This window comes from Rhinolophus sinicus, linkage group LG06, assembly GCF_036562045.2.
Source record: "Rhinolophus sinicus isolate RSC01 linkage group LG06, ASM3656204v1, whole genome shotgun sequence".
Classification (NCBI taxonomy): Eukaryota; Metazoa; Chordata; class Mammalia; order Chiroptera; family Rhinolophidae; genus Rhinolophus; species Rhinolophus sinicus.
Genome location: NC_133756.1, coordinates 146,120,720 through 146,143,654, shown reverse-complemented (window position 1 = coordinate 146,143,654; position 22,935 = coordinate 146,120,720). Strand labels below are relative to the sequence as shown.

The following is a 22,935-nucleotide window of genomic DNA, read 5'->3' as shown; positions in this document are numbered from 1 at the left end:
GCACATGTATAAAACCAGTGATAACATTACAAAAAAAATTTTTTTTAATTGGTCCAACCCATATCAGGAAGTTATGGATTCTTATTAGGCAATTCAAGGAAGTCAGGACACGCAGGATACATTTTCATCTTTTGAAACTGAAGTCACAGAAAGCAACTTCTCCACCCCAAAACAGCCCCTTGGTAGGCTCTTATTTGAGTCTACAGGACATATTTGCTGGACATATTTGGCAGGACATATTTGCTGGAAATTGATGATTATGTCCTTTTACCGGTATCGGACGCTTTAAAATAAGATTAATACTTTTAAACCAAGGCAGAGTTGGTGTAACATTATGATTCTAGACAGTTCTGAAAAGTTTCTCTAACAAATAGTGGTCAGAAATAAAAATCCCAGCCGAGATATTACTCTGTATATTCAAAAAAACCACCAGAAGTTATTCATCTATGTCTCATGAGTTTGCCAACACAAAAATTGTTTATATCATTTTGATTCCAACATTAAGAAGTGTTCACATTTTCTAGGAAGAAATTTAAGTTCCTTTTGAAGATACAATCATATACAGGTTTTAAATTACATTTTACTGGCTACTTGATAGATTCCAGGAATCACTCAGGTTTTTGTTTTAAACCATCCACTAAAACCATTTATAAAAATGTCTATAATGGCACTAGGTGCCATGATCACTGGTTGGTCCAGTAATTTGTATGGTCACAACTAAAGTCAAGAACATGCACCAGTCTTTAAAACAAAAAAAGATAGAAATAACCTTGTAATTTTAGCTTCTTACTACTCAGCAAAAGCAATCCATATTCCAAAAAGCACATTGAAAAGTGGCTGTCCCTACCAGTTTATCTGGTAACCAATTTAGGGATTTACTATAAACCTACAAGCATCCTACACATATGTTTGTGTTAACAGTGAATAAAGTTCTATGATAAAGAGCAATTAAAAATTGAAATATGTGGATTATTTCTGATTGAAGGACTGCTTCCATAATAAAATATCTGCAAGTGACAAGACTAGTACCTGAATAATCAAATAACCAAGAAACAGCCTAGGGGTTTCACTAGGAAGCAATAATAAAGAGTCCTCAACAACCTCTTGTACCTGATCCCCTTCTACCTTAGAGTAAAAAGAGTGATAAAGGTCACACCCAGCACCGCCAGCAGCCTCCCTTGGTGCCAGTTTGTTAAGTGTATGTAGAAGAGTTGCAAATGATGGCAAAAGGTGACTTTCAGGTTGTGCATGTGGGAGAGTAAACGTGTGGCAGATTCCGTTCTACCCCGCTAGTGAAGCAAATGGTTAGATGGCATTTCCCAGACTCCCTTTGTGGCTAGATAGGAACATGTGACTAAGTGGGTGCCAATGGAACGTGAGCAGAAATAAACAGCCCTGAGTCCTAAGCCTTAGGGAAACATGCCACCCCCATGCTCTCATCCCCTGCCCCTCCAGGTAGGATGGTGACCTGACTTGGAACAAGCACGTGAGAGGAATGTCCTACGGCATAGGGAAGTTCCCCAGAGAAGGACCCAGGGCCCCTAACAACCCCAGGGAACAGAGCCCCCTGCCCACTTTAAAGACCCTCCACAGAATGTTACACGAGAGAAATAAACTTCTACCTCCTCTAGCCACTGACTCACTGTTCAGATTCTCCACTGTAGCAGCCTGGCTTTACCTTAACAAATACAAGATGTCTATAGGACCTTGGAAACAATACTAAAAAGAAAAAAGGCCAGGTCAGACTAAAAGAGATAAGAAAACCGTCTGTCCTTTCTATCCTGTGGTCTCTAGGTAGCACTGTCCTGTAGCATGGCATACATCGTGAAACAAAAATAATTTCCACATAAATACACAATTGCTGTCTGTATTTAAAAAGAAACATATACATTATAGATAGATGGCAGTGAGAGGGACCCCATTAAGCAATGTGAATTCTACATTTTCCCAAATCTGAGGAAACTACAAAAGCACACAGGTATAGTAGCATTTCCAGGAAAGGACTCGTTACAACATCAAGGCAATTTCGAGACTGAATTCTCTGTGGAGTACCTCTTCCCTTTGTTTGTCTGCTCCTTTCACGGTGGATCTTGGCTTTACTCCAGAGGTAAGAGGCTGGGCCATGGAAGGAATATAAGAAGAAACACTGGTGCTTACATCCTGCTCCACTTCTCCTGGTAGCAGCAGCAAATCTGTTGGATACAAAATATTTCACTGATCCTTTCACCAAGTTCACAATTGACTTTAATCATCTAAAAAGTCTATAATAGTCAAAAGAATGAGGCAAATATGCTCAAATAAAGTAGGTCCATTTCACAATGTCTGTCGTTATTTGGGCAAGAGATTCCTCTTTCTAATAAAGTAGAAGTCCTTGGTGCATTTATTTTTATCTTATTATTGCAAAATTAAATTCCATCCAAAAGGTCTGACAAAAATATTGTTTGGGAGTAACCTCCAAACCCAATTTCCACTTTCTATAGGAAAATAAGGCAAGAAGAGCCTCTTTTTGCCTCATTTTCCCATATTTTCCTGAGGGGTGAAGAGAAAGGAAATGGAGTCCTGATTTCATCCTCTAATAATATGGCAGTATTTCAAAAACACAAAACAAAAAAATACTAGAAAACAATGATGCCCAGGGAAAGAACTTTAGCTTTCAGCAGGAAAATGAACTACTCTGTCATATTCAGAATGCACGTCCTAATTTTCAACATTTGCAAACAGCTACATTGTGTTTCTGGCTTGTTTAGCACAATTACAAGAATTCAATAACCACTTTTGATTTTCTGATCGATCCATTATAAGCAGATGTGTTCCCTTAGTTTTGCATGTGTGACAGAACATGGAAGCATCACAGACAACTGATGATCTTCCACCGCTTTCTTTAAGAAGGACAAAAAAACAAATCGAAGTACAACAGGTTTCCGCCTCAGTCGAAATTTTCATAGGAGCAGAAGGGCTGCTGGCACTCGCCAATAACTTGCAGCTGGCTCAGGATGCTGCTGTCTGCTACTCAGTAAGGATCCTAATGAAGACACTACTTCTCAGTGGAAGTGATTAATTAGCAACAGACATGCCTTAGCTGTTGCCAATGGCAGTATATACAGGGAGATAATGGAGCAGGTACGAATGTTCAAAAACTAAAACTTACTTGAAATATGTCTCTCACCACTGCATATATCACCGTCACAAAAAAAAACATAATTACAAAATTCTTAAGACTCCAGCAACAGAGAACATAGTCAGCCTAGAAACTCAGCATGTGGGTAGGGGATGGTGAAGAAGGCAGTTTTATGATTAACTATTGAAACTTTAAAATATGACCTAATTAACTAGCAGAAGTAAAAACAGTAATAGTCACCTCTTATGAGCTGACATTCTATATGCATTAACTCAGCGGAACCTCCCAACAGCTCTAGTATTTCCCATTTTATAGGCAAGGAGCTATAAGCACTGAGAATAACCATGGTGCCACAGCTAGAAAGCGGCAGAGCAGGGCAGTCTGTTTGCAGAGTTCATACTCTTAAGCCCACGATATCACATTATGAACTTCTTTTAAATAAACATTTTTATTACGTATGGTATTTAAATACACCACAGTATACATCCAAACTCAGAGTTGAGAAATGTCACTACAATAGTATATTAGCATAGTACTCAGTGTCAAGTACACTTACACATTTTATCTGACAGAAGTAATATTTTTAAATTCAATAAAGTTGGTGGAAAGATTGGCTTTCTAATATATCTATTTATTAGTTCAAAGCCACATTCCCTCATTGAGCTCCCCGGTATCACTGCCTAGAATTCATACAAGCCTGGTTAGGGGCTGGCATAACAAAGGCAAAAAGAGAAAGGTTAAAGCCTCTAAATGTAAAAACCAATATGTACCAGACCCATTTGCTGCCAGTGCAAACATCAGTTCAAGTATGAGATCGAAATCAATTCTGCTTTGAGAAAGAATCCATCAAATACCATCAACAACCAAGGTAAAAAGGCAGCTCAGAAAGAAAATAAATAATCACCGGAAAATAAACTTAAAGACATGGAAATATGTGACTTAAATGACAGAGAATTCAAGATTGCAGTTCTGGAAAAACTCAAGGAGATGCAAGAAAACTCAGATAGGCAGTTTAATGAACTCAGAAATAAAATCAATGAACAAAATGAATACTTTATCATAGAGATTGAAACTTTGAAAAAGAACCAAATAGAAATTCTGGAGCTGAATAACTCAATAAAAAAAAGATGAAGAATGAAATAGTGAGCTTAGGAAATAGAGTTGACCAGATGGAAGAAAGAATTAGTGATATCAAAAATAGAAATTTGGAAATGACACAGATGGAAGAAGAGAGAGACTTGAGAGTTAAAATAAATGAAAGAACTCTACAAGAACTATCTGACTCCATCAGAAAGAGCAACATAAGATTAATGGGTATACCAGAAGGAGAAGAGAGGGAGAAGGGAACATAGAGCCTATTCAAACAAACCTCTGGAAAGAACTGGATCCTCACTTGATCTTAGCCAAAAGGCCGAGAAGGGATAGAACTGGATCCTCAAATCCAAGAAGCAAACAGACCCCTAATTATCTCCATCAAAAAAGTCCTTCTCCAAAGCACATCATATTAAAACTTTCAAAAATTAATGACAAAGAATTCTCAAGGCAGCCAGGGAAAAGAAGATGGTAACCTATAAAGGAACGCCCATTTGATTATCATCAGATGTTTCAGCAGAAAGTCTACAAGCCAGGAGGGAGTGGAACCAAATATTCAAACTATTGAAAGAGAGAAATTACCAGTCAAGAATAATGTATCCAGCAAAGTAATCCTTTAAATATGGAGGAGTAATAAGGATCTTTCCAGACATACAGAAGCTGAGGGAATTTTCGACAAGGCCTGCATTATAGGAATATTAAAGGGAGGTTATTCTACCTGAAACAAAAGACAAAAGGATACAAAACAATGAGTAAGATGACTAACAAACAGACAGAAGCAGGAAATTGCAACCCCTATTCAGAATAGGGCACTATACACTTAAACATAACATAAAGGTTAAAGGAGGTAAAAACATTTTAAAAAAGAGAGAAGAAGACAATTGCTAATGCAACTCAGAAATAAAATCACAGCATAAATAGGGGTAATCTCTGGCAACAAAAACATAAAAGCAGAGGGGGCAAACGTCTGAATTTTCAAAGAGGAATGGAGATAAGATGTACGTAGAAGAAGAAGTACTACTGTACATGTGAAACTTTTTTTAACATAGAATTAATAATAATCACACACACAAAACAACCCGGAACTGAGATACGTAACATTTTTAAAAAGGAAACAGAGGGGGAAATCGTACACTATCATCAAACTAAAATAACAGACATAAACACAAGGACAAAGAAATAATGGGGACACTAAGCTCCAAGAAAACAAAAGATAAAATCGCTATACGAAATCCTCATATATCAATAATCACCCTAAATATAAATGGTCTGAACTCACCAATAAAAAGGCCTAGAGTAGTAGACAGGATTAAAAAAAAAACAAAACAAAAAAAAACTCAATCATATACTGCCTTGAGGCGACACGTCAGTTACAAGGCCAAATATAGACTCAAAGTGAAAGGGTGGAAAACAATACTCCAAGCACATAGCATCCAGAGGAAAGCAGATATATCCATACTTATATCTGATGAAATAAACTCCAAAATAAAAAAAGTAATAAAGAGACAAAGATGGACATTTCATAATGATAAAGGGGACAATACATCAAAAAGACATAACACTTATCAATCAATGTATATGCTCCCGGAGAGAGCCAAAATATATAAAGCAACTACTAAGAGAACTGAAGGGAGAAACTGACAGAAACACAGTTATAATAGGGGACCTAAATACTCCATTGACAGCTATGGATAGAGCATCCAAACAGAAAATCAGTAAGGAAATACCAGCCTTACATGACACATTAGGCCAAATGGACAAGATCAACATTTACAGAGCTTTTCATCCCGGAACACCAGATTATACATTCTTCTCTAGTTCACATGGAACATTCTCAAGGATAGGACATGTTGGCACACAAAACAATCCTCAACAAATTTAAGATCAAAATCATACCAAGCATATTCTCTGAACAAAATGCTTTGGAATTAAAGATCAACTACAAAAAGAAAGGAAAACCACAAATATAGGGACATTAAACAACATGCTACTAAAAATGACTGGGTCAAAGAAGAAATAAAAGGACAGATCAAAAGAAACATAGAAACAAATGAGACTGAAAATACATTGTATCAAAACTTTTGGGATGCTGCAAAAGAGGTAACATGAGGGAAATTTATATCATTACAGGCCTATCTCAAGAAATGAGAGAAATCCCAAATAGCCAACCTAACATTACATCTTAAAGAACTACAAAAAGAAGAACAAATGACGCCCAAAATCAGCAGAAGGAAGGAAATAATAAAAATTGGAGCAGAATTCAATGAAATAGAAAACAAAAAGACAATAGAAAAAAATTAATGCAACAAGGAGTTGGTTCTTTGAAAAGATTAATAAAATTGACAAACCCCTGCCTAAACTCACTAAGAAAAAAAGACAAAAGACACAAATAAACAAAATAAAAAATAAAAAAGAAGTTATGACAGCACAGAAATACAAAAGACCATACAAGAATCCTATGAAAAGATCATATGCCACCAACTTCAATAACCTAGCGGAAATGGACAAGTTCTTAGAAATATTTAACCTTCCCAGACTGAATCACAAAGAACTTGAAAATCTAAATAGACCGATCAACACAAAGAAAATTGAAACAGTCATCCAAAACCTCCCAAATAGCAAAAGTCCAGGACCAAAAAGCTTCACTAGTGAATTCTACCAAATTATTCATAGATGATTTAATACCTGTCCTTCTCAAACTCTTCCAAAAAATTGAAGAGGAGTAAATACATTCTATCTCATTTTATGAGGTCAACATTATTACCCTGATACCAAAACCTGGTAAGGGTAACACAAAAAAAGAAAACTACAGACCAACATCTCTGATGATTACAGATGTAAAAATCCTAAACAGAATACTAGCAAATCAAATACAACAATACATTAAAAAGATTATACATCATGATCAAGTAAGGTTCATTCCAGGGGCACGAGGATGGTTCAATATACACAAATGGATCAATGTAATATATCACATAAACAAACTAAAGGATAAAAATCATATGATCATATCAATAGATGTAGAAAAAGCATTTGACAAGATACAACAACTATTTATGATTAAAAGACTTAATAAAATGGGTACAGAAGGAAAGTACAGTAGTACCTTGGTTTTTTAATGTCTCCATTGACGAACATTTCGGTTTACAAACGCCGTAAATTTTATGGATCTATGGTATCATAAGATAGTAAAATTCATGCTAAATTTGCAGTTTTAGGGGTTGATTTTAAAGGTCTGGAATGGATTAATCCATTTTGCATTACTTTCTATGGGGAAACTGCACCTTGGTTTTCGAACATTTCAGAACTCGAACGGTCTTCCAGAACGGATTATGTTCGAAAACCGAGGTACCACTGTACTTCAACATAATAAAGCCCATTTGTGGAAAACCCTCAGGTTTGGCAAAAACAAAAGCTTCTCCTCCAAGATCAGGAAAAAGACAAGGATACCCCCTCTCACCACTGTTATTCAAAATAGTATTGGAAGGCCTAGCCAGATACTAGATACAAGCTCTAAAATTCTGTTTTTCATTTAATCCACTGCCAATTTTATCAGTAACGATGAATACTATCACTTGTTTGTCGTGAAGAGATAGGCTCCCTGCATTCATTTCTGAGAGCCATAGTTTGTCATTCTTTCAAGTAGAAATGTTGATCCATGAAAGAAATAAAGGAAAAACTAGTTCAGCATACCACTCAATCACAGAAGTGTTTTTCCATGAGATAACAGTTGTATTTCAGTATGTAGAGACGTACTTAATACATACTTACTATTTCAGCACACAAAACATTGAACTCAAGGATCAAGATTTAATAAAATTAATCATTTTTGCCACTTCATCAGACATTTTTCCATGGAAACCACCATTTGAACTACAAATTCATGACACTGAAGATTATAATGACGACTAGCATAGTTTGGTGTCATTATCTTGATTCACGCTAAGTTACCAGCATCTTTATCCATCATTGCTTTTGTAACTTTAGTACAAACATCAACACATTTGACCTCTAGACCTTAGGGTTTCCCAAGGATTTCCCAGACCACATCCCCAGGAGTCTGCCAGTCTGGCTAATATCAGCCCAACCCTCTCACCAACAATACTAGAAAAGTTGAATAAATTACAACATTCAACTATTTAAAGACATTGGAGAGCTACCAGTGCAGCCCAGGATTTGAGAGGCCAAGATCTCAGAGAAGGAAAATACTGAGATGTGAGTATGAGACTAAGCTGCTTTCCAAATCATAAATCATGGCATTTACTGATTTGCAAACAGAGGCTGAGAAGCCGAGACACTACAAAAAAATAAAAAATAAAAAAATTAAGGACAAGAAGGAGGAGGAGGTAGAGTGGGAGGAGAAGGAGAAAAAGCCAAGAAGCTTAGCAGAGCAACCAACATATTCACAGTACAGTGAAGATAAAAATTAGAGTTCAGGGCCTCCAAGAAGGAGGGGCTGTGATTTACCTTGAAGGGCTATCCCGTAGAGGTAAACAAGAACTAGAAGTAGAGGAGCCCTCACAACGCCTAAAAGCTAGTCCCAAATCAACTCAATCCCAGATTGGATTAAAGAGATCTATTCCTACTCTAATTGCTAGTAAAATGTTGAAGAAGTGGTTCTGTAAAAGAAGATAATATCATCTGGAGCCTAACACAATTTTTTATATACAGTGTTCAGCATTCAAACAAAAACTACCGGGTATACAAAGATATCAGATCAAAAGGAGATATTAATAATATAAAATGGACCCACAGGACATCTCAGGCATTAGAATTATGAGACAAGAACTTTAAAATAGCTGATTAATGTATTTCAAAAAATACAATACAGAATGGAGAATTTCAGAACTAAACTCTATAAAAATAGATATCCTAGATCTCTTTTTAAAACTACAATAACTAAAATATTGAGGACTTTATCAGCAGACTAGACATAATTCAAGAAAGGATAAGTGAAATAAAATATAGATAGTAGATAATACTCCAACTGAAGCAAGAATGGAAATTAGAACAGGATGGAAAATGCAGGAAAGAGCATAAGAGACATATGGTATATGTAAAAAGGTTAAGGCACAGATAATATGTGAAGAGATAACAGCAAGAATTTCCTAACACAAGAATCTCTACAAACCCCAAACAACATAAATACAAATAAAACAATACCAAGGCATAGTGAAATTACTGAAAAAAAAGACTAAAAGAAAATCACAAAAGCAGCCAAATGAGGAGAAAAAAACATATTGTCTCCAAAGGAACAACAATCAGATTGACATCTGGTTTTTCAACAGTTTTCAGTAATTAAGACCAGAAAAGAATAGAATAGGCAAGAAAAAAAGAACATATCACTGGCAGGACAAGTAGAAAACAAAATAGTAAGGTAATAGGTTTAAAGCCAAATAAATCAGAAACTTCATTAAATGTAAATGGACTAAATACTTCAATTAAAAGACAAAGTTTTAGAATATATATGTGTATGTGTGTGTGCACAGATGCATATGTACAAACAATATACCGTTTTCAGGAGACACATTAACCAAAACCTACTTTGAGGAAAAAAATTCCGAAAAAAATAAAGTGGAAGTGTAAAAGAAGAAAGATAACTGCCATCCAAGGAGAAGGTGGGGAATATCAGGGAAGATTTACTTCATGGGTGAGGGTGGCATTTGACAACGATAATAAATCATATCCCTCCACCTCCAGGCACAGAAATAAAAGAGAAATAAACACAGGAGTCAGAAAGATGGAGACAAAAATATGAACTTTGTAGCTAATGGAGCTGAACTTAAAAATGGAGCTTGTCCTACAGTCACAATCGGGCTTTTGATTTGTCCAGCTTTCCTCCCAAATCTAGACCTTGGGCTATCCCACCTGAGAGAAATCCTGCATAGCTAACACATATCCAGTCAGGTATGAGAACTATTTCGCATCCATACAGCCCTTAGAATAGGGACTTGGAGAATGCCTCTGGACAAGTACCTCCAGACTTGTCTAGAGATGGTTCTCAGCTTCAATTGCACATTAAAATCACCCAGGGAGCTTTAAAAATTGCCAATGCCCAACACACATGCCAGACAACTGAGACAGAATCTCCAGGTATCGTTACATGTTTTAAGTTCCTCAAGTGATTCCAATGTGTCTTGAAGGTTGAAAACTAGGAAATAAGACAGGCGTAGGCCCCATCTAAAATATGTTTATTATCAGAAATGTGCCACAAACAAAGAAGGACATATACCTTCCAAACAGCATGAACCCAAAAGAAGAAATGAAAGGGCTGAACCATATGTACTTTCTTTTCCCAATCTCTCCAATTAGATAAAGCCTTTATTTTTCCCTTAAGGAGAAATTGGCAGAGGAATTGTGAAAGGACAGAATTATCTTCTCCTCTTCTCAGGAATAGAATGGAAGTTTCCTTATGCAATCGTGAAGCCTGGAAATCACATTTGCCCTTCCGGTTGACATGGCTTTCGAGCTGGAGCTTAATAAATGGTTAAATATGCACATATAAAAATTGGAGGAACTGGAATACAGGAACAATATGAAGCAAGAATTATTCCCTGTGTTTTTAGTGATCTTCTAGGCAACGAAAGAATGATTTTTAACAATTCTAAGTAAAATAAATGAAATGCTTAAACTATAAGTTGGGTGAAATACGCCATCTCCTAGCTAAGGACCTTTATACATGCTGTTCCTTATGCTGTTGCTCTACTCTCTTACCCACCCACTCCCAGCATCACTCTATCCCCCTCATCTAGTTAAAGGTTACACATCCTTTAGATTTCAACCTCTCAGAGAGCTTTAACTGATCCCACAGACAAATTTACGTTCCCGTTACATATGTATTTTCTCCTAAGAGCTAGAATAATTTGTAATTATATATTTATGATTATCTGGTTAATGTTTGATTCTTCCAATATAATATGAATTCCATGAGAACAGGAACCAAATCTGTTTTATTCCGCATTATATCACAGTTGTTAAATATTTGTTGAATAAGAGTCCCAAGTCATTCATAGGCTTCATAAAACTGCTTAAAGTTGCAGATAAGAAAATAATTTTTAAATTAAATTAATTAGAGTGACGTTGGTTAATAAAATTACATAATTTTCAAGTGTACACTATTATAATACATCATATGCATTGTATGCTGCACTGTGTGCTCTTCACCATATACTTGACCCCCTTTACCCTCTTCAAACTCTACCCACTTCCCCTGTGGTAACCACTAAACTGTTGTCTGTCTCAGTGAGTTTTTTGTTTGTTTTGTTTTGTTTGTTCATTTGTTGCTTTCTGTTTTATATCCCATATATCAGTGAAATCATATGATTCTTGTCCTTTTCCATTTGACATATTTTGCTCAGCAAGACACTCTCAAGATCTATCCATATAGTTGCAAATGGCAGTGTTTCATCTTTTCTTATAGCCGAGTAATATTCCATTGTATATATGTACCACATCTTCTTTACCCAGTCATCCATCAAAGGACACTTGGGTTGCTTCCACATCTTGGCCATCATGAATAATGCTGCAAAGAACATAAGGGTACATATGTCTTTACCAATAAATGTTTTCAGATTTTTTGGGGGGTAGATACCCAGAAGAGGGATTGCTGGGTCATATGGTAATTCTATTCTTAATTTTTTGAGGAATCCCCATACTGTTTTCCATAGTGGCTGTACCAATTTAAATTCTCACCAGCAATGTATGAGGGTTCCTTTGTCTCCACATCCTCTCCAAGACTTGTTATTACTTGTCTTGTTGATAACTGCCATTCTAACAGGTGTGAGGTGGTATCTCACTGTGGTTTTGATTAGCATTTCCCTAATAGCAGGTAAAGTTGAGCAATTTTTCATATATCTGTTGGCCGTTTGTATGTCTTCTTGGGAGAAGTGTCTGTTCAGGTCTTCTGCCCATTTTTTAATTGGATTGTTTGTTTTTTGTTGTTGCTGAGTTTATGAGTTCTTCATATATTTTGGATATTAGCCCCCTACCAGGGGTGTTTGCAAATATTTTCTCCCATTTGATTGGTTGCCTCTTTATTTTGTTGATAGTTTCTCTTAATGTGCAGAAGCGTTTTCAGTTTGATATAGTCTCATTCAGTTATTTTTGCTTTTATTTCCCTTGCCTTTAGGGTCAACATCATATAATCCTCTCCTAGATCAAGGTCTATAAGTTTAGTACCTATATTTTCTTCTGTGCATTTAATTGTTTCAGGTCTTTTATTTGGCTCTTTGATCCATTTTGAGTTAATTTTGGTGTATGGTGTCAAATAGCAGTCTAATTTTATTCTTTTGCATGTGGCTTCCCAATTTTCCCGGCACCATTTATTGAAGAGGCTTTATTTGCTCCATTTTATGTTTTTGATTCTTTTGTTGAAAATTATTTGCCAATATACCAGGTGTACCAAAAAAATGTATACACATTTTAAGAGATGTTATCTATGTATTACTTTGAATACATTCATTTATGTAATTACATTCATTTATGGCATTCACTCAAAAAATGGCATTAATCAAATGAATGCTAGTGTCATTCATTGTATTAGAATTTTAACACAATTTTTTCCTTTCTTAAAATGTGTATACACTTTTTTGGCACCCTCTGTATATGTGGGTTTATTTCTGGGTTCTCAATTCTCTTCCATTGGTCTGTGTGTGTGTGTGTTTTCTGCCAATACCATACTGATTATTGTCACTTTGGAGTATAATTTGAAGTCAGGGAATGTGATACCTCCAACTTGTTATTTTTTTCTCAGGATTGTTTTGGCTATTCAGGGTCTTTTATAGTTCCACACAAATGTGATGATTTTTTTGTTCTATTTCTTTGGGAAATACCATAGGATTTTGATGGGGATTGCATTGCTTTGGGTAATATGTCCATTTTAACTATGTTGATTCTTCCAATCCATGAACACAGAATATCTTTCTATTTCTTTGTGTCTTATTCAATTTTGGAAAGAATTAAAAAAAAAAAAAGAAAGAAAGAAAAAGAAACAGGTGATTGATACCGTCATTAGAATTGGGAGTACTAGAGAGCTTGAAAATGAAAACGAAATAAGGCTGCCAATCTTTGAGTAGGAATCAGTTGCCCATTATCATCCAACACAATCAACCACAGCATAAATATACCTACTGGCTAAAAGACTTTTCTAAGACTATAATTCTGAGAACTAGACTTCAAAAAGTTCCTTCAGTCAATTGCACTCAGCCAGAGAACAGACTGGGCCAACTGAAGGGGAAAATAAATAACTAAAGATGACTAGAAGATTCTTCCTCCTTTGATTAATAACAATTAATGCCTATTCCAAATAATAATTTTGTGGGATAACAGTCAGCGGTATGATGGTAACCCACCACCATCAGGTTAATTACTTTATCTCAAATTCAAAGGAGGAAAAAATGGTTAACGATGTCAAATAAACACAAGGTCCCAAACTTTGTGGCAAATATTACCCTCAGACAACTGCTCAATACCAGTGCCCTGAGCTGGCTCCTCCATCGAGGCTGCCAAAATGATAAGCCAAATACTGGGATTGAATCGTGCTCCTGAATTTTGGAGAATATTTATGAAAGCAAATAAGGTGAGCAAGTGAAGTCAATGACAGAACAACAATGGGCAACTCCCTTCCTTGTTGCCCCAGGCCAATCTGTTGCTTAAACAATAACAGGATCTAATCAGTAAACCTCTCAACTGCCAAAATTATACAAGCCACTTGCCAATTTAAAATGTCACATTTCCCATCTGATATAAATATTTGCCTTCTGCTCGCGTTCCTGAAGTGTAATACAAATTAGGCCCAAACTAAAATTCACCTTGGCACAAACTATTTAATTCTTTTTCTTTCGGTTCAAATGACCTACACAGCATATTATGAAAATTGTGAAGTCCTGGTGGTCTTTTCGGGAATTAGAATAAATCACTGAAGTCGGGTGTGCTTATCAGCCTAGGTTTTTCACATTATTTTACACGTGGGAAGGTCTTGACTACTTCATTCAAGCCCACTGAGACTTGGGTTAGGCCTCAGTAATATTTTATATTCAAATGCAAGACTGCCTGCTATCTAATTTCTGGAAAACCATACTAGTGAGATGTTTTATGTAATATTTTAAACTAAAGTAAAAGATCTGATTAAAAAAAAACATTAAAAACATAACTTGGAAAAATGTTTAAAGAAAACAATCTAAAATATTGGAAAAGGTAAAAGGCTAATTTAAGAGATTGATATAACCAAATTACAATCATTGGCTAAGTAGGTTTATGTCACTATACATATCTTCTCATTACTGCCAGGAAGCAAGAAATTTAAACCATTGAAAAAATGCTCGACCTGTGCACTTCTGTGCCCTCCTATAAAACTAATTTTATATTGCAAATGTATTACACACAAACTAAAACCATTTGTCTCCAAGTGTCATCCACAGATGAACTCTATCAGAATCCCCTGGGGTAATGACAAAAGGCACAGATCACTAGATGCCACCAAAGATCTTCTGGCTTGGAAACAGGACCAGGAATCTGCATTTTTAACAAGCTTCCCCTCCCCAAAACCCCAAAACAGTGTGCTTGCTCTACAGACTCAGCTTCTGGCTGAGTCTTTAGCTATCCTTCTAATCCAATTGGAGACCCTAAGGCTCTTATACAGAATTCAGAGCTGCCTAGGGTGCCTGTGGACTATGTGATTTCTTCAGATGTCTGATCTCACTTGAACCAAGTAAGTAAGGAAAAATCTGCAGTGTCTACTGGTTAATAGTGCTTGAGAAAGAAACCAGAAGAAGAATATAAATGTTAAATGCTTCCAATTACCAGAGCCCCTCAATTCAGGCAACTAGAGAAGCCAGAGCAGAGGCTTATACAGCCAGTTTATAAAGAACGACCATCCCCAAGCCAACTACATGCAGTCACTTTAAGTCCTATCTGATTATTAATAACCCCCCCATCCAATGATAATGACCATAATTCATGTTTATGACTACCTAAAGACTGTACGCAGCACTTAAATGCCAACCACCAAACCCCCATAGAAACTGACCCTTCCCTAACATTCACCATTGACTTTGAGATATTCTTGCATATTAAATTAGGAATGAGTTTTCAAAGCAAATAACTCTAATCTTGAACGTATTTCAAAGATCCGTTGAGCAAAAAAGGATACCTATGCTTATACAGAAATGTTAACCAAGAAAGGAAAAAGGCCTCATCTACTAAATATCAATGAACTAAGCCTCACCCAGCCCAGTCTATGTGGGAAATTGCCCCAGAAGAAACACTTAAAATATATCGTTGCGCTTAAGTGTTTGGTTTACATATTTAATAAATATTTATGAAAGCAAAGATTCAGATTTTATTTTGTTTATTTTATGATCAATTCTGATATTTTTACGATCAATTGATGTTTTACGAGTATGTATCACTCAAACATAATCTCAATTTATAACATGGTTCTTCTAACAAATAAGGGTTTGACTGAAATGACTTTACTTGAAACAATTACCTGAAAATCAATCATACCCATGAATTGGAGGTAGGTGGGAAGGGATCTTTATTCCATTTAAGACAAAAGACTTTACAACCTTCAACAGGCTTTGACCTCTCAGCAGACATCACTGTTAATTGAAAAAGAAATTGCAGGACTCCAGTTTTCCCTGTCTCGGGGAAGATGGAGGTAGGGTTGCCAAAAAGAAAGAAAAGCTGTCTAAAGTCTTATTTGTAGCTTCTAGAAAGAGGTCAAGCAGTATAAAGAGGAAACAGAAGGCATACCTTTGCTCATTTGGGGCTTAATCTCTTCATCCATATCCAAATCTTCTAGTTCTAGAAAATTGTCTACCTAGAAAAGAATTAACATCATTTTTATGCATATTAGACCTACAGTAAAAATTCAATTAAGAATCAGTGAATCCACTTTCAGGACACTCAAGTGAGCAACGGAATCCAATTTTCTCATTAACTTTTGAGTCCTAGCTAAAGATTTTTGTTATTCACTGTGCTTTCCCAGAGACATCTGAAAGAAGCAGTCAATTTGGAAGTTGGCCTGGATTTTGTAAGCATGATAGTAAGATCTCTATACTGAAAGGGAAAAAACCATCTGGGGAGTTTTGAAAAGGGACTTTGTTCCAGATTCTATCCCAGAATATACACCACCACCAAGACAGTCCAAAACAATATCTCTGTTTTGTTGTTGTTGTTGTTGTTTTATTGCTCTTGCTTCTCAAATAAATGATGGTGGTGGGCCTGGCTATTATCATTAACAACATGCTTTTCACTCTGAAGAGCCAGAGAGAAAAAAAGTAAAGAAAGTAAGAAAGAAAGGTTCATTCAAAACAAAATCATCTTGCCCCAGGTAATCACAAGAGAGGTGAGCAGGGCAAAAAATCAAGTGTTCTCTCTTTCAAGTAAATAAAACTGAAAATTACTTCAAAGGTAAAAAGCAGAGCAAATGACCTTTACAGACACAACAGCAACATTTCAATGAAAAATGATTCCACGTGGAATACTGCTTTCCACTGTAAGTTGACAATGAGACATTTTAGAATAACAAGATGGTAACATTTTAGACATGAACTAATTCATCTCAGGTGAATATCAAAGGTGTGAATCAGAAAATTATTTCACCACTAGCTCGAAGGAGACCTAGTAAAGGCATAATGTCAAAATGCCTTTTACGCTTATGACCTAAAACATGTACATAACAAAATACCTTATAATTGCAAACTTAGACCTCATCATTGGAATTCGAAAGAAAGCCTGTGTCTTTCTTCCTTCAGCTCTATTTGCCAGACCATGGCTCTTACACAGGAATTAAAAATGGTAGTTTCCATTGCTTGTCAGTACATGACTGCAGTTATTTCTTGGCATCCAAGTGACAGCAAAAATTTATCTTCCATACGCTGGTTTCAGTACTAAAATGTGAGAATCTGTTATATTGTCAGTTGTCTTAACAGCATATGTTAAGGGGGACTAGAGTCATGTTTCTCTATCAAAGCACCCCTTCCATCTATTAAGCTTTAAGGAAAAAAGATGCAGAACCCAGCCAACCATGGATAGTTTAAGATATTCAAACACCAACTTAAAAGTATAAGGACAAAATCTGCTGAATTCTCCAACTTGTATGAGACAGCTAGTGAGTCCTATGGTTTTATTGCTTTTATGTTTTTGGGGGGGTTTTTTGGGGGGTGGGGGCGTGCCATGGAAAAAAACTGAATCATGCCTTACCTTCACTTTTCCTCTCCAATTCAGATCACCTTGAAAGGAACTGCCAACTTTTTGGCCTTCGTCCATCACTATCTGAAAAAAACAGTGAGGACATATTGATGAGAAAAAGAAACAACGGAAAATAAAGGAGCTGATCTTGTAATCCTTGAGATGATAAAAGCCTTCCAGTTTTGTTTTTTTTAAAGTAGCTATACATGATGAACCAGTCACTAAATCAGAACAGAGGTCAGGACTCCAGTTCTCTAGATTAATCCCTAGAGGAACCTAAGTCAATCATTTAACTTCAGTTTTTTCATATGTAAAACAGAAACTCCCCACCTCATTAGCTCATTCCAATGAACCTTTGAATGACTAATCTGAGAAACTCTTTCAAGTTATTAGAAAACAATGCCATTGAACAATTTTTTGTCTCTCATATGCTGGACCAAGACTCAATAGATAATACCCATAATTCCAGTTGCTAAAGATTGCCAGTAGACAATAAATCTTCTAGGGAAAAAGGTTCTTGTCCACAATCCTCTCATCCTCTCTCTCTCTCTCTCTCTCTCTCTCTCTCTCTATATATATATATATATATATATATATATATATGATCCCCAAAATAAGATCTAACCCGGAAAATAAGCCCTAGCATGATTTTTCAGGATGACATTCCCTGAACATAAGTCCTAATGCATCTTTTGGAGCAAAAATTAATATGAGACCCAGTCTTATTTTCGGGGAACCACAGTATATATACACATTTCTAATGCAGAGATTTTTGTTCCCTTGTATAAAAATCACAATCCCAAATGCAGTTCTATCCACAATATCACAGGGAAGACCAGTGGAAACCAGAAACTCAAATGGCTTGAAAAGCAGAACAGCGTCCACTTGGATTTCTTGATAGTTAAAAAGCATAGCTAAGGAGAATATGACTGCAGTCTATTAAGGCTTGAAGATTAGGGAAAGCGCATACAACACTTACTGATCAAATCTGGGTAAAAAACAACATAACAGCTTCTACTTTAAGTTCACAAGGGGTGAATCCAGAACAGGGGAAAGAAACTCCCCTTTTATACAGAAAATTTAAAAAGGCATTCTTCTGTCCCAAATAGAGGACAAGTTAAAATATATAAATAATTTCAAGAAGAAACTTGAAGATGGCAGATTCTTAAAAGGTTTTTAACAAAAATTGGGTCTGAGCAAGTTACCATCACAAAGGTCAGCTGCTGAAATCATGGAAGGCAATAATGATTTTCAATAAAGCATCCAATGGCACCCCGTCTAGAATTCGGAGTCTGAGTTATTGATCCAATAGCTGTCCAATGTTTCTTATGGTCTTACGGACTCATTTTTTTTTTTAATTCATGAAGAATTGTTTTCCCCCAGCCTGTTTCTATAAGTATGCCATGGTATTATTACCTGCTCCTCTTCTGAACTTTGTGATGAGTTAAGAAGAAAGATGGCTTTCTTTCTAAGACAGTGACCATTTGATTCATTTTCATGAGTAAATTGCATTGAAGTAAATATGTTTTCTGAGGAATTAGTTCCAAATGCTCCTCTTTTGGTCACATTAGCCTCTGAAATGATAAGTTACATAATATTAGAAAACATCTACCACGCCCAGTCTAGTTTATTTTATGTTTATTGAGAATCTTCCTTCCAAACAAAAACACAGTTTTCAAAGAAATCTGAATGCTTGAGGCATTAAGCATATGTAACTTTACAAAGTTATTTCTAAACATGCAAGAAAGATAACACTATTTCATTTACCATACAAAAAATATTTATTAAGTGTGTACTATGTACCCAGTACTGTTCTCAGCCATTGTTGAGAGGTTGTCATAAAGTGTAGTATTTGCAAGAGTCTGTGACATCTCCTATCTCATTTTTTTCTAAATTTGAGGGGGATTTTTCCTTATGTGGATGATTTTTTTTTAATTTGTAAGAGAAAATAATTAAAATTTGCAAGTTACTAATAATCCTACAAGACAGAAAAGCTGCAACAAAATTTTTTCAGTGGCTATTTTTCTCATCTTTTATCTATGCATCCACATACTTGTAAAAATCAAATGAAATTTTACTCTACATATTGTATTATAATTCAGCTTGACAATAATATTTCTTTCCAGATAATTGAATATTCTTCTGTAATTTTAATGGTTATAGAGAATTCCACTGCATAAATGTAACATAGTTTATTTAACCAATCTCTTATTCTTAACTATTTAAAATTTTAAACAACAAACACTTTGTGCTAAATCGGTGCACATTCATGATTATCTCCTTAGGCTAAGGAAAGAGTCTAAGATTAATCCTAAATTAGAAGACTGAGAAAACTATGCTATCATGATAAGAGATAATGAATTAAGTTTTGGCCATGTTGCATTTGAGATGCCAGAGGAAACTAAGGGAGATGTCCAGGAGTCAACTGCAAATGTAAACTAAAATGTGGAAGAGAGACCACAGCTACAGGTAAATATCTGGTAGTCAGTTACACTGGGGTAATGGTTTAACTCATAACATTATTTTAAATATTAGTAGTAATATTAAAAATACAAAAAAGATTAACGTTTATTGAGTGTCAGACAATACTAGAGGAAAGTACTGTTGGTATCTCCACAAGGGAACCAAGGCCACATGACATTAATTTGTTCAAGGTAATACAGCTGGTAAACAGCAGAGTGGGGATTTGAACGCAGGTCTTCTGACTAGGAACCCATAGATCCTAAATACTGTGCTATGCCACTTTGAATAGCATAGTAAGTGAAGGGACATGGTCCTTAGAGAACAGAAGAATGAAGTGGGGAAAAAGAGACAAAAATCCCAGAAAGAGACACAGAAGAAAAGTTTGCAATAGCACAAAAAGAACAAAAGTGCATGGTACATTCCAAAACTAGAACTTCCTTGCTGCAACTAACAACAGCAAATATAGGAATGTATGTCAACGGTCACCAGGAGAGTGAGAAAGGATTCCAAGGAGGCCAAGTGGCAGAAATCAAGGTATTGTCAGGTTGGGGAACACTATTTCATCCCCTCACAGTACTCTACCATGAAAAGGCTCCAGAGGCACAGGGACTGTTTAATTTGTGAGCTCCTCAGGCAAGTAAGTACCTAACTGAGGGAGTTATGAGACAGCCCAAGCCAACAAGGTGGCCCATGTTTGCTCGTGAGCTTCTAGTGGCGTGGCGTCAAAGCTGGTGAGATGCTTGTTATGATCACAACCTGGTGCAAGTCCAGTCAGAATCCTCTGCTTGCTTCTGAATACCTATCCATCATTGGTAGAATGAAAACTTACAGTGATGTCTAAAGGACATTAACACAGAAATACCGCTGGGGAACAGAGGTGAGATAACCTAATCTATAATACATTATTATTCAGTCAATTAGCCCATGAGGGAAAACACAAATATTGAGTTTATCACTTTCTCTTTAAAAGGATTATATTAATAAATAACACAAGCTCAGGACAGCTCTCTCTACTGCCTCCTACACCAGCACCCATGACTCCTAACTAGCTACTACTGGGAGAGGTGACCTCTGCCTTTGGCCTCAGCAAATCCCTAGAAACTCTGATGGGTGGGGAAGAGATGAGTGAGTAAGGTAACAAGGTAAGGGGAGGGTTGCTAAGAATATTGCTGCAGTAACCGGCATTCTAAAAGATCAGATAAGTGAGTAAGAAATAGTCTTAGGACTTATCTTCCCTGATTTCTTCCTCTTTTAGAACCACAAAGATGTCCTAAATCACTCCTAGGGCAAAGATAAGCAGTGGTAGCAGGATGGAGCAAGATAGGCCTGAAAATGCTTGGAAACAGGAAAATTTACCTGGGGAGTGAAAGGGTTCTGCAAACTTCATCAAAAGTAGAAGCAAGGCTTCCTGTGGCTACCTGCCATTCCTCAGTGCACTGTTCTAACAAGAGGTGGAATTGTTTCAGTTCTCCCGCTTATCCTTTAAGTCTAGCACAACCTAAATCTAGTTTTTCCAACAAAATGCTATGTACCCAGCACAACAGTACCGTAATCGTCTATTGATTTAAATATTTGAAAAGCACAGCGATGTCTGGGACAAACGGATGTTCCATAAGGACAGGTTCTATTTGTTCTCATGTTCACACAATGTGTTCCTCTACCATTTCCAATAAAACAACCAGGTTATTTGACAGATAACAGATTAAACTCGTTGGAAAGAAAGAGCAAATTACAATGAAGTCCCAGCTTCTGATGCTGATATTGAACTGCTGGTGAGGCCTCTGATCTAATAAAATGTATTATTCATTCTTTTAAAATTTCTTCCTTTCATAAACACAAAGCTTTTATTTTTAAAATACCAGAAGATACAGAAAAGAATTTGTCCTCACTCTGACTGAACCTAAAATTTAAGGCTCCTTCCTAAACCTTACAAGTAGTTTCACATGAATACAAGGTGTGATCAAAAAATACAGTGAATGTTTAAAAAAAATTATTACATTAAAAGACACATTGCCATTAATCCCCCTCAAAATACTCCCCCTCACTTCAAACACTTATCCCATCGTTCTTGCCACTTTCTGAAGCAGTTCTGAAAGTCCTCTTTCGTGAGTGTCTTTACTTCATCCTCCATCATGACAACGCTTACGTGTCCCACATCACTTCTGGTACATGGCAATTTCTGTCAAATATAAACATTACAGTGTGTCCTCATCTACCTTACTCACGGGATCTGGCACCATGCGAGACCTGGCTCTTCTCCAAAATCAAAATGACCATGAAATGTTACGTTTTGAATCGATTCAGGACATGGAGGCAGCCACGACAGCACAACTAAAGACACTCATGAAAAAGGACTTCCAGAACTGCTTCAGAAAGTGGCAAGAACGATGGGATACGTGTGTTCGAAGCGAGGAAGAGTATCTTGAGGGGGGTTAATGGTAATGTGTCTTTTACTGTAATACATTTTTTTAATCTAAACATTCACCGTATTTTTTGATCACCCCTCATACACTATATCACTCCAAAGACCCAGAAGTGCTTCTTATAAGGCTTTTACCATTGGGAAAAAAAAAAAAAAAAAGGACCAGCAAATAATAAATGTCCTGGCAGAGTGAGATAGGAAAGAAGTTATTTTTCAATATGATCTTGTCATAATGGCAGATATTGGCACAGCCCAGAATCTGACGTGGCCTAAGGCTGAGGAGAGAGTCAGATGCGCTTCCCAGAGTTATCCTGGTGACAATCCAAACGTACTACCAAGTGTACATCTCATCTTCTGTTTCTGTTTTTCATCAGAATCCTTTTCCACTCTTTCGTCTTATCCCTAATGTTTCCTGCTTTGAATTAAGTGTCACACATAGTACCTTTGAGAACTCTACCAACAATATTTCTGAGAACAAGTAGGTGATTGAGACCTGAAAGAACGTTTCTCTGGGCATTTCTGAGTCAAACCTTCAATACAGATAAACAAGGGTTTCTTTTCCTCACGGTTTTTAAAGGTTTCATTATTCGGAAGCAATGGAATTTCAATTCTCTTTTGATACCAAACAGACAAGCTTCCGACAGAT

At 36.3% G+C, this 22,935-nt stretch overlaps 1 protein-coding gene across 5 annotated transcripts in view; it reads right to left on the bottom strand.

The window, feature by feature from the left end:
• Positions 1–22,935, bottom strand: part of IFTAP (intraflagellar transport associated protein) — a 58,425-nt gene that overhangs the window by 4,331 nt on the left and 31,159 nt on the right. For all 5 annotated transcript variants that reach the window (XM_019738612.2, XM_074336226.1, XM_019738610.2 and 2 more), the window contains 4 exons: positions 18,821–18,978; positions 17,417–17,488; positions 15,965–16,031; positions 2,053–2,192 (listed from right to left, as the gene is read on the bottom strand). In XM_019738612.2, coding sequence (XP_019594171.1) covers positions 2,053–2,192; positions 15,965–16,031; positions 17,417–17,488; positions 18,821–18,978 — 437 coding nt within the window. The remainder of the gene's footprint in view (positions 1–2,052; positions 2,193–15,964; positions 16,032–17,416; positions 17,489–18,820; positions 18,979–22,935) is intronic.